The sequence below is a fragment of the Phoca vitulina genome, unplaced genomic scaffold (genome assembly GCF_004348235.1).
Source record: "Phoca vitulina isolate PV1807 unplaced genomic scaffold, GSC_HSeal_1.0 scaffold6, whole genome shotgun sequence".
In the NCBI taxonomy this organism is placed as follows: domain Eukaryota; kingdom Metazoa; phylum Chordata; class Mammalia; order Carnivora; family Phocidae; genus Phoca; species Phoca vitulina.
Window position 1 is genome coordinate 68,697,928 of NW_022589709.1, and position 13,446 is coordinate 68,711,373.

Consider the following 13,446-nt stretch of genomic DNA (forward strand, 5'->3'; position numbering starts at 1 on the left):
ATTAATTACTCCTTTGGTTCATCAAAAAACTGAGACTCAGAGAACGTTTAGACAGTCTGTGGAAACTCTCAGAGCTAGTGATTGGTGAGGGGGTGAACTGGGTCTTCCACTCAGGCAATTGGGCTCCAGAATCCATGCTTTTAACTATAATATTACACAATTATTCTTTCACGAGGGTGGTTTCTAAGGGCAGGTAAACTTGAAGATTAAGTTATTTCTGGACCATTCTTCTAATCTACAATCACCAAGTTGACCAGAAAATAAGAAGGGGAAAGAAATTGAATGAGAGAGGATCAGATGACCTTATGGTGGAAATAAGATGAAGCCATGTTTGAGGGCCAAGATGAAAATGTTGTTCTCTGAATGGAAGGTAAATCTTGAAAAGGTTGTGGTCAACAGGACCCAAATGTCTCCATTCGGGGCCTCAACAAGTGGTAGAGCAATATATTGTACACAAAGGCAACCAGAAAAGGGAGTAGGTGGGGACAGAACCCCAGATTGTGTTTTGCCTGACCAGCCACGCACCTTCATAAGGCTGGGGTGGGGAGACAGAGAACCTTTTTCTAAATTGTGCAGAGGCGGCCTCTACGGGGGTGGGGAGGCCCTCCTCACAACTGTGAGGCCCCACAGAGTTTATCTGCACCAGGGTCAGAGAGGCTCCTGCCTCCTCTCTAAGGCATGGACAGCCAGTGTTCTCATGAATGTCACCTTCACGCCAAGGCTCACTCTTGCTCACATTTTGGAGAGTCCGAGAATCTGCTCCCGAATGTCAGAAGCAGTAAAGGGAAGGAAGAAAGTAGGCACTGGAAGAAAGTGGAAATAATCTTTGTAGACAGTCCATAAATAAATCATGACCCTGAGCTTCGAAATTAGAGGTCATACACAAAAGTGTTTCCTAGCCCTCTGAGCACAGGTGAGGTCTGGCAAATCAGGTTGAAAACGCAGCGAGGTAAATAAGTAATGAGCAATGGATGGTACTTGGAGTTGCAGACCCACTGCAAATCCCTTTTGTAAAAGTCAAATGAATAAGGAGCCTTGCACACTTAGGACTCCCTCACCCAACAGCTTCCTGAGCACATCAGAAAGATCTTAGTGCCACTGTAACATTTATAACCTGCAGGATGCGTGTCCTACGGGTCTGCCCTGATGGACCAGTATACCCAAACATACATTAAAAGGAACAGTGGGAAGAAACGATACATATTAATCATTATTGGTGAAAGCTTGCTCTCAGGATATCCTTAATCTGTGTTTCTTGGGTTTCTAGCTTTCACTGATCACCTTCATGGTTACTGCCAAATCCCCATATCACTTTCCCATCTAGGTGCCTCATACACTGTTGTCCGCTTTCTCTTTTTCTTTAAATTGATGAGCTTTCTTAAACTGAAAAATCTTCGAACTGAAAACTTGGTATATCTTCTGCAAATGTGAGACCAATTTTCCCTCATAAGAAGAAAAGCATAAAAGTAGATGCAATGAGGACAAAATGGTGTCACTAATCATTTGGTAGATACTCTTGCCTGCCACGTGCTCTGAGCTTGAGGCCTTTTCTGCTTTATTAAAAAAGAGAAATGATTTTTAGAAAGATATTAAGGCAAATTAGCACCAAAAAAACTGTGATGGTTTTCTTGAAAGAAATCAGTAGAAGTGTTAACAAAGTTGAAAAGGGAGTGACTTTTTCATTATTTAAATATAATGTTATTTAAGGGTATCCCAGGGTACCTTGCCACTGCTAGAATAATGAAGTTCACCCATCTTGTCCCTCCTACACATCAAATCAAGTTTGTGCATAGAACTCAACTGAATCAAGCAGGGCCTTTTCCGTGTGTAATCCTCCTTTGCTGGGGTAATTGTTTTTGTCCGACATGCTTTTTCTTTTTTTTTTTTTAAATGTAGAAATTTATTTTTATTTATTTTCCTTTATTTTCATTCTTCCTCCTATTTTTTCCATATACATCTATTTTGATTTATTTAACTTTAATTCTTTTTTTCAGGTTTTTTTTTACTCTTTATTTTAAATTTTATTTTAAATCTCCATTTTTATATGTGATTGCAGTTAATGCAAATGTATGACATTTATACCAATTACTTATGCTGTAGCAATCAACCAGTTGCTAGTACTAAATGTTTTTCTTTCTTTTTTTTATTATGTTATGTTAATCACCATACATTACATCATTAGTTTTTGATGTAGTGTTCCATGATTCATTGTTTGCGTATAACACCCAGTACTCCATTCAGTATGTGCCCTCTTTAATACCCATCACCAGGTTAGCCCATCCCCCCACCCCCTTCCCTCTAGAACCCTCAGTTTGTTTCTCAGAGTCCATAGTCTCTCATGGTTCGTTTCCCCCTCTGATTTTTCTATGTGCAAGTCATGTTGATTGCAAACAAATCATTTACTTACCATGTTCATCAAGCAAAATATTGTCAGGTTTCATATCCCTAGGGAAGTAAAAGGAAAAGAGAAAGTTGCTCATAATCAAACAAACAAACCAGAACTAAAGGGTAAAAGTGAAAATACACAAGAGTTCCAAGTAGGGTTGGAACAATGAGCTAGCCTGTCATCATTCACAATCTCATCCAGTTACCATGGTGAATCTCTAACTCGGTTACCATGAAGACCCCCAAATTCTAGATCAGAAAACAGGGGCTTAAAGAGGTTAAGCAACTTCACTCAAGTCACAGAGTTAGTAAAAGGAAGAATTGGGCTTTGAGCTTGAGTCTCTCTCATTCGAAAGCTCACATTCTTTTTTTTTTTTTTTTTAATTAACATATAATGTATTATTTTTTTCAGGGGTACAGGTCTGTGACTCATCAGTCTTACCCAACACCCAGCGCTCACCACAACACATACCCTCCCCAATGTCCATCACCCAGCCACCCCATCCCTCCCACCCCCCTCCACTCCAGCAACCCTCAGTTTGTTTCCTGAGATTAAGAGTCTCTTAGGGTTTGTCTCCCTCTCTGGTTTCGTCTTGTTTCATTTTTTCCTCTTCGAAAGCTCACATCCTTAAATTCTTAAGTAGCATATGACCTGTAAACATGTAAGTATAGCTCCTAGGGTCACAGGGGCAATTAAATTGCCATAAGGTAGTAGTACTCGTTATCATTTTTATCTGTGTCACTGGACTGAACTTCAAGACTCTACAAAACAAGGGAAAAATGATACATAATATGGTTATATTTTAAACTTGAAGAAATTAGAATCTTTTTAAGGATGAAGCTCGAATACCTCTAGTTAATAAATATTATTGCTGGGGTAGTTAAAGGAGTGGGGCTCGTCTTGCAGACACTAGTGAGATCCTTAAATCCATAGGAGAGAACAAAACTCACCTTCTTCCAGAGAAGGGGGTAGTTTGATGGTAAATACTTAGAGGAGTGGCCTGCAGCATTTTCAGAGTCCTCATGACACGAGTATTAGCGTGAGCAGCTCTCCTCAAGCAGAGAACAGCATTGTCGTTTTTAAGGGCCCTTGCTCTGGCGTTCCCAGGGTTTTACTGCCCTTCCCTAATGCACCATTGAAGTCCTTCAGCCTAAATTCACAAAAGCCATTAAAGATAAAATTCTGCAATAGGTTTTGGGGACGCATTTTCAGCCTAGTCAAGTGGCTTTTATGTCACCAGAATAAGGTGACCTTAGTCTTTGACAGACCAAGCATGTCAGGATCCCCTTTTCTTGAAAATATTAACGAATAACAAGCCCCTTACCTACAAGCAGCACGAAGTATATGCCACACCAATGTGCAGGTGCATGGACAGTCTCATGAACTTTGAATATTTTCTTATTTTGCTTGTGAGGTTCCTAACATGAATTCTGGCTTCATAAGTGAACATCTGTATGTGTGGCACATTTTTCTCTGGTGCAGGGTACAACTGGCTAAAAGAGAGTGTCGGGGGGTTTCAAACTGCCTGTTTCTATGGCTGAACTCTCTCCGTATTGCAAACTCCTCCCCAAATCCTTTGATGGATTCCACTGTTTCCAGAATTAGGCAGTCCAAACTCACTCGTATGAAATAAAGTCCCTTTCATCATCTGGCTCCTGTGCTCCAGCCACACACAAACACTTGGGGTCCCCCACATGCTCCCTGCGTCCCCCACCTTCTGCTTTTGCTTTGCCTGAATCAGAGCTCTCTCACCACGGCCTCAGAAAAAGCAGATTCATCCCTCGACTCAAAGCTCCAATGCCACTTCCTGCAGGAAGCCTTCTCTGAATTTCCAGTTCTGAGTCATTTCCCCCTCCTCTGTGCTCTGCGTGGTATACTTCTTCCAGCAGAACATTTATCATGCTTGTATCTATGTTTTCCCAACTGGATCGTAAACTCCTGATGTCAGGGATGGTTTCTAGGTTAATGTCATATTCCATTACATAGGCGCACAGTGCTTGGTAGGCAGTAAATGAATGACTAAATGATACCAGGAGAATTTCTAGTGCATTCAAGAAGGTTAATCCTAATGGGATATACCAGAGCAGTAATGGTGTGCCATCAAATACTGTGCAATTCAAAACTTGATGGAAACCAGGTATTAGGCTCTTGTTCCTTCTTCCAGACCGGCCCCAGTGAGCATCAGCAAAAAGGAGGCCCCATGGAGCTCTGCTGGGAGGGAAGACACTTGGGTATGGCAAGATTAGTATAATGATTTCTTTGCCTGAATTTATGAGGGCTTGGTGAGAAAAATGACTTGCTGTGGGTTTGACACGTCGCGAACTTTCTATGAAATCCTAGAACATCATTTTTCTTAAGTATCGAAGCCACATCTTGTTATATCCACTACCTTTCCCAGAAACTACCTTGAAGCTTAAAGAATAATACAGAGATCAGAGAGGTAACAGATTAGCTCATGTGATACTTCTTATTTCAGTCTTAGATTCATTCATTCATCGAATACTTACTACTTTGATAAGCCACTGTGCTAGAATATAGGAAATATAAATGAGATCTAGTTCTTTCTGGGATGCAGAGGGTAAGAAAGTTCATAAGGAACTATGCCAAAAGGTTTACGGTGGTAAAGGGGCATGCTTACTACTAAATTCAGAGAAGGAATAAGAGGAAAATATAAGACAAATATTTAAAAAGTGGACTTTTAACAAAAATAAAGTGTATAAACACAAATTCTGAGTACATAGCTTCCCCAAAATGTGATGAGGTAACTTCTAAGTCACTATGGGGTAAACTGCAGTGTGCTAACATTGTTTATTCACATACCAGAAGAATGAAAATATGAATGAAAATAAACCCTGTGTACTATATTAAAATTCCTGATAGAACAAGTTGATATTTTCTAGTTTCGAAATTTAGCAGCACTTCCTTATCTCTTTAGCCTGGTCAAATAATACTAAGTATGAGAGAACTTATTCTAAGCCGTTTCTTTCATTTAAGGTGACCTATACTATGGTTTCACTCTGTGGTTACATTCAGAATCACCTGGCAGGGCTGTAAACAACCTGGGTTCTCTGACCTAGTTCAGTCCTGAGGCAGTCGGACTCTCTGTGGCCGGGCCTAGGTGTCTGTCCAAAAACAAGCAGAGACTTCTAGGACCTTCTGATGTATAGTCATCTTCAGAAATATCATCCAGGCATTGTCCACAGCCAAAGATGTCAATCCGATTTTAAACTATGAACCTCTTAGAAGCTTATCTATGAACTAAAAGGCACTGGAAAAGCACAACACTTAGCATTTTTGACCAAATTCTTTGGTTAAGATATATATGGAGGACTCTTACAACTTCCATATCATCAGCAGGTCATCAATGAGTTCCCTCTCTCTCTTGTTATTCATCATTCCTGATGAGGACAATGTCTTTGTGGATGTTTCATTGAATCCCTTAGCACTCACTTCCCCAAATTACCTCCAGTTATCTTTCCATCTGTGGACCCCAGTTGTTTCCTTACTCCTATGTCCTAACTGTCCCTTTGCTGTTACAACAGCCCGCCCGCTGACCAACCTCACCTTCTATCCAATCCACTTCCCAAGCTGGCACATGCAGCACCCTGAGGCCACTAAATATTGATTCTGTCACTTCGCATTCATACATCACAACTCTCACTCATTTCCTCAGTTCCCTTCCCCAGCCATTGTTAACATTCCTTTACAAATCTTTAATTCTCTTACCCCCTTCAATTGTTCTCACCTATTAAAACCCCAGTATTGGTTAAACCCAACAACCCCATTCCTCTCACCTACACCCAAGCTCCTGAATTTTCCTAGAAACAGTCATAGTAATATTGACTTCTCATTCAAACTCATGGCCCCACATCTCAAGCCAGCACCCGTGTGCCAAGCCATAGCGAGATGCCTTCTCCAAGAGGAGCACTGCACACTTTCCCATGGCCTTCAGGTTTCTTCCACGTTCCCTCCCACTTTCTCTCAGTTAATGACTGAACCTCCTTACTTCACGAAGACAAGAGGACCATCTACCACTAAGTCTACCAACCTCCCTGTTTCTATATCCATACTCATGGCCTTGCCTCCAGTTATACTAGATGAAAAGCCCCTGCACCTACCCCAGTCAGCTCTTCTCCAGGGGCTCTGGACCTCATCTCCTCTCATCTTCTCATGGATTTCTCTCAGCTAGGTGTTCCTTCCTTCTCCTACACCTTCTCTTTCTGTCTCTCTTGTATGAAGTACGTTATGATTGAGTCTCTTGGAAATACCTTCCTTGATGCCGAGTGACTTCCACTTATCGTCCCATTTTACTATTTTCCTTTGCAATAACAACTCTGGATTGAGTGGTTAATAGGTGAGAAATTAGAAACAGCATCTCCGTTCTCCTCCTCAGCTGTTCTAACCAGGCTTCCATTCCCCTCTACTTCCTGAAATTGCCGCTGTCAGGTACATTGATGACCTCCAGTTCACCACATCCATTGGCTGCACTGTTTTTTATCATGCTTAACTTCTCTGGGGGCTGATCATTCCTTCCCTTCTGACATACTTTATTCTTGTGGCTTGCAAAAAACCCCTTTCTCCTTCTTTTCCTCCTGCCACAGAGATTCCTCCTCAGTCTTGTCTGCTGGTATCTTCTTGTTTCAACCTCTAAATGCTGCGATTCCCCAGAGCTCAGTCGTATATACAACTACTCTCTACTTAAGTTACTTCATTTGGTACTGTGATTTTAAATATTATATATATTTTATATTTACATTTTATTATATTTTATAAGTTGCAGTTCTAGGGACACACATTCTGTAGAAATTCTTAATTCCATCTTGATTTGCTGAAACAGGAAAGGCTGAATCAGCTGATGCCCTACTGTGGCAACTATAAATAGCACCGTAGAAATACAATGCTCCCTGTGGCAGGGTCCAAGGCGGAACTGATATATCTGCTCTTCTCACTTGAATGACTTTACAAGTCATTAGCAGAACTTAATAGGCTAATTACATCCCTTCACTGTACCTACCCTGGAATCAAGTTGTTCACCCTGCAATCCGATATGGCGTATTGTGAGAACAGGGAACAAGAAAATCAGTGTATCCAAACCACAATCAAGCCCTTCAGTGTCTGTGGCTTTCTGACAGGTCTACAGTTTGGGTTGAATTCTTTGTTACATAATGTACTCTTAAACTGGGTCCTCTCCATGTTCTTGAGAGGGAAAAAATATACATATGATTCTATAATATATTATTTAAGATGTCACACAAAGGCTATTGCTCACATAAACAGATGTAAAGAAAAACAAGTGAGGTGGGGATGGCAGGGTGTAAGGGGTAATTGTAAGAAGAAATGCATGGTTTGGAACAGGGGGCGGTAGTGAAGAGTGCCAGAGTTACATTATGGACCACGTATAGCCTCCATCTCTTTTTTACTAACTGGCTGATTCTTTTTTTTTTATTTACTTAAATTTCATTTTTTTAAATTGAGAGATAATTGACATACAACATTATATTAGTTTCAGGTATAGAACATAGTGAAATGATCACTACAATAAGTCTAGTTAGTATCCATCACCAAACATAGCTACGGTGGGTTTTTTTGTCTTTTGTGTTTTACTGTGGTGAGAATTTTTAAGATTTACTCTCTTAGCAGCTTTCTGCCTGCTTATTTTTGTTGTTGTTGTTCAACTCCAGCATTTCCCACAGTTTGTTCAGTGGGATATGAGTTACAAATATATTCTGTAATAATATAATGTATAATACATATTCCACATATAGTATTTATAAGTACTATTTATAAATGCTATATATAAATACTAGTATTTATAAAACATTATATAAACATATACTGTTTGCATATTCATTTTGGGTGTAATGGCTTTTCGTGGATAGCACTGCTTTTCATTTGTCATCCCACTACACAGGTCCAATGCCATTATATATTAATCGGGTGATGAGGGCAGTGATTTTACCATCCTCCCATCCATGAAAATGTTACGCAGTATCCCTTTTTGAATTTGTGTTTCTTTTCCCCAAGTATCACTGAAGACACCAGCACACTCCCCATGCCTTTCTTCTCTCAGATGTCTTCTCCCATGGCTTCTGAATTTCCCCTCCATTGGCCGTAATAATTTAGCTTGTATGTCCCCTCAGCAAAACACAAGCTAGAGCATTAGACCCCCATCTCAGCATCTCGCTCTCCTCCGATCCCCACAACCCAAGCAACTTTGAAGAGATTCACCCAACCAAGCTAGGTTTCTTTGGTAAAGGGGAAGGGTGGTAGGAACCAGATGTTAATGACCCTTTCGTGAAAAAAGAGGACAATTCTTCAGTAGAGAGCACTTGAGGGAGATACAAATAAGCTCTTAAGTCAGGATCTGAGAAAGGACTTCTTAATAGACACTTCCAAAGTTGGCGTGAACTATCACGAAATCTTAAAATGTGACGTGGATGTTGTCACTGAGGCTGGATAAGCATTTGACAGCAATCCAGCGAGTGGCGGGTGGTGCAGCAGGGGAATAGTCACCTGCTCAGCTGACCTTTCAGAACGCTTTGAGTCCTGACCCTCTGTGAGCACCCAAGGCTTCTCACAGAGGCTCCCTAAAAGTCACCTCCCTTCATTGATTTATCATTTAGATGCCAAAGGAAAACAGTACTATCCACATTTGCCTAAATAAATAAATAGATAAATAATAAGTAAATAAAATAAATTAAAAAAAAAAAAGGAGACTTAAGGGCACTACTTGCCTACAGTCTCATAGCTCATAAATGGCAGAGATGGAATTTAAATGTCATGGTCTTTCCACTATTGCTCACTTGGTTATTTTTGGCAAGTAGGTTCCAAGCATGGGGCCAATTCTTTAGTTAGTAGTGTCTGCCATGTTGAAAAGGAGGGCCTTCACGTCCAAGAGAAAAGAGTGCCAAGATCGATCAGCAATTCCTGATACAGGCACAGGAAGAGGGGTTTGAGGAGAGTTGATAAAAAACAAACAAAACAAAACGGCCCAACTGCTGTACTATCCCTGACTAATAGAATGGTTTCAGCAGCTTCCATTTATTGTCCATGCTACAGCAGCTACTTGATAGACAACGTATCTTTTATTGCTCACAACAGCTCCCTAACTTAGGTATTACACCCATTTTTGCAGGTAAAGAAAGGGGAGCTCAGAGAGTTTAAATTACTTGTCCAAGATTACATGATAAGCAACTGCTCGAGCTGGGGTACGACCAGAGATTGTGAGGTGAGATCTTAGTTTATATCTCAATTGTTTATATTTTAGTTCTCCTAAGGAGAAAGAAGAATGTCCTCACATACCTGGGGGTCTGGGATGTGGCTCACATTAGGCTGCAGCAAGTTTAATTTTTTTTTATAGTTGAAAATCATGTATATTTTCCACCCTGCTCTATAATATAGCCATGTCTCTTTTAATGTAAAAGTAAAGTTCCACGTGTCTTACCGTGGAGTAAATCTGTTGTTCTAGGAAGGTGAAATCATGCTTATCCTGATGGTACAGACCCAACAGTACAGATACTCCCACTGAGAAGCATGGTTATATACCACCATCCCACTCACTTGAGATTTTCAGCCAACTTGTAATCTTCGGAGGCGGAATGTTTAATGACAAGGCTTCCTGCCTTGCTCTTTAGCATTAGTCAATGCTCATTCACTGCCATTATTTCCTTTAATTTGGATTCACACAGCTAGAAACCTAGGTCACATTTACCTGTTCTGTAACCAGGGAAGCAAAGACACAGCATTAGGGACCTGAGGTAAATCCCCTAGCCATGGAGATTGGCCTGAACTCGGATCTCCTGGATCTTTCCCTCAATCCGAAGAGATTTTAGGGATAGAAATGTACTAGTTAGAGGAAGGTAAAGAGTCTACAAAGTAAGAGAGACTAGAAGGTGTTCATCTATTGGTCATAACAGATTAACTGTCATGAGAGGGTTTTTGTTTGTTTTTTTTATAATCAAATAGAGGACAGGAGTATTCAATTTGAGGCAAAAAGCAATTTGTTCCATTTCAGCTCCAGAACTGAAAATATCCTCTCTTGCCAGGGTCACACACGACCTGGCTGGAATTCAGGTACCAGCCTCTCTTTTCTACGCGGCCATACTGCCTACCTATAGGAGATCATGAAATTCGTCCAGCCTTCTTAGAAATAGAACCCCAGTTTGGCAGCAGCACACCCAGTCCCAGGGTGAGGGATGATTGGCATACATCAGTCATGAGACTCTGGTTTCCCTTATCACAGCCTTCGTTACCGTGGGGATGAGCCAGAACAGCCAGCGAGACCTAAGGGGGATTCTACTGTAAGGGCCTTCAGAAAAACTTTTGCTTCCCTAGTAAAAGATTAGAAATACCCTTCTGAGACTGAGATCCCTGATTCTGTATCTCGAGGACAATAACAGTTTCTATAGAGTTGCTGTGAGGGTTTAGTGATATGAGGTAGATAAAACTCGGAGTCCAGTAGTCTGCACACAGTGGTTGTTCAATTGTCAGAAAACATTGATCAAATGACTAGGAAGCGTCCAATGGTAGGAAGGGCTAGATGGTGAGAAACTGATGTTAAACTGAGGGTATTAAAGGATGAATAGTTGTTTTCAACTGTAATTGAACCATTGTGATGTACTAATGATGGTAGATTTCACTTAACGCAACATGTGAGAAACCAGGATAAGCCTTTAAGTGCTGTATTCTATATTATCCTCAAACAGCCTTATCAAGTCGGTGCAATGATTCTTCCTATTTCATAGATGGGGCCCCCAGAGGCCCAGATAGCTGATGGAGCTATCCTGTTGTCACCCATTATTATGAGAAGTCAGGACTCCACTTCTATCACCAGAGTGATATTCAAAATACTTCACAAGGAACAAACACTAATCAGAACAGGGTACTGACCAGTAACAATCCTGGAGGCCACTGATAAATGACCAGTACGGCACTACCTATGGGGGACGCCTAAGCAGAAGCCGTGTCTGATGTAAGGCTCCCACGGGCAGCAGCAGAACCAACCATGAGGGTGCCTGTGAGTCAACAGGAGGAAGAACTTTCTGAGAATCAGGTGTGTCTGAACATGAAATGGATGACTTTATGTGGCAGCCAATGTCCCATCTCTGACCTATTGAAAGGCTAGGAAGACAGTTTCTTCTTGGAGAGTTGTGGAAGGAATTCTGTCTTTGGATGGAGGTCGGACTTGATTTCTAAGCTAACCTTCACCTCTAACATCCTACGGCTTCGTAATAGCCTTAGTTGCTTGACATCGCTCTGGAAAATAGCAATATGGCTTCCCTTCATTAGCCATCCCTGTTTTCCCAAGCATGTAACAGGAAATTGTCATATTTTTGCAGCTGTATTACCTATGACATTATTAAATCCATTTTACAAATTAGAAAAATAAATCTTGGAAAAAGCATACTAATTCATTACCTGCAGAGTGAGCCCCTTAGACCCTTCGTCTGCAGGCTCGGTCTTACCCTGACATCTGGATTAGCTAGTGTACGCCATTCTCTATCATCTCCAGCCTTATTTTCATACCACCCACTGTGAATGCTCTATTCTTATGTCCAAAGTGATAACAAATTCAAATATGTCCCCTTTTTTGGACTGGCTTTGTATTTTCACTCAAGTACAAATGGGAAATAAATATTTGCTTGAACATGGTGAGCTGATCTGGTCTCGGATCCCCTCTCTTACAGCTGCTTGAACTACTCTCCCCCTTTCTCACGTGTTCTGACTGCAAAGACCACTATTCTGCTCCAGGACAGAACAGACTTCCACCTTAGATCTGCTTGTCCGGCAAGTCTGACTTCAGATGTCGCCTATCAACTGGGGCTTCTCTGAGCCCCATGCTAAATGCATCAGGTAGCCTCCCCCCCCAGATGAGATCCCTGCTTATTGCCCATGAAGCACTGAGGGCAATCTGTAGTGAACATGGTTATTTACACATCTGATTCCTTGTTCATTGTCTATCTCTTCAATTAAACCGTGAGCTCTATGAGGACAACAAAATATGTTTTTATTCTTCAAAGCTCTATTCAAGAACCATGTGCCCGCTACTGGGTATTTACCCCAAAGATACAAATGTAGGGATCTGAAGGGGTACGTGCACCCCGATGTTTATAGCAGCAATGTCCACAATAGCCAAACTGTGGAAAGAGCCAAGATGTCCATCAACAGATGAATGGATAAAGAAGATGTGGTATATATATACAATGGAATATTATGCAGCCATCAAAAGGAATGAGATCTTGCCATTTGCAATGACGTGGATGGAACTGGAGGGTGTCATGCTGAGCGAAATAAGTCAATCAGAGAAAGACATGTATCATATGACCTCACTGATATGAGGAATTCTTAATCTCAGGAAACAAACTGAGGGTTGCTGGAGTGGGGAGTGGGGTGGGAGGGATGGGGTGGCTGGGTGATAAACATTGGGGAGGGTATGTGCTATGGTGAGTGCTGTGAATTGTGCAAGACTGTTGAATCACAGATCTGTACCTCTGAAACAAATAATGCAATATATGTTAAGAAAAAAAAAAAGAAGAAGACAGTAGGAGGGGAAGAGTGAAGGGGGGGAAATCGGAGGGGGAGACGAACCATGAGAGATGATGGACTCTGAAAAACAAACTGAGGGTTCTAGAGGGGAGGGGGGTGAGAGGATGGGTTAGCCTGGTGATGAGTATTAAAGAGGGCACGTTCTGCATGGGGCACTGGGTGTTATGCACAAACAATGAATCATGGAACACTACATCAAAAACTAATGATGTAATGTATGGTGATTAACATAACAATAAAAAAGTAAAAAAAAAAAAAAAAAAGAACTATGTGCCCGGCACACAAACAAGTGACTAAACCTGAAAGATTGAAGCTTAAGGTTTGTACTGAAATGTGTATAGGCAAAGTAAAATTTAATTTGGACCAAGTTGCAGCCTGCATATTAATGAAACTCGGAACCTTACAGAAATTACTAGAAGCACAGCGCAGGCTAGTTAAATGTTAACCTGTAAATGAGCCGTTCTCTGCCTTTTTCACGTGGGTTTTCATAAATGGGTGGTCGTGGCTGAGAAGCC

At 41.1% G+C, this 13,446-nt stretch overlaps 1 protein-coding gene across 1 annotated transcript in view; it reads right to left on the minus strand.

Annotated features, from left to right (window-relative positions):
- Positions 1-13,446, minus strand: part of STK32A (serine/threonine kinase 32A) — a 125,327-nt gene that overhangs the window by 39,443 nt on the left and 72,438 nt on the right. The window contains exon 6 of the mRNA XM_032404427.1: positions 2,408-2,445. Within this exon, the coding sequence (XP_032260318.1) occupies positions 2,408-2,445 (38 nt within the window). The remainder of the gene's footprint in view (positions 1-2,407; positions 2,446-13,446) is intronic.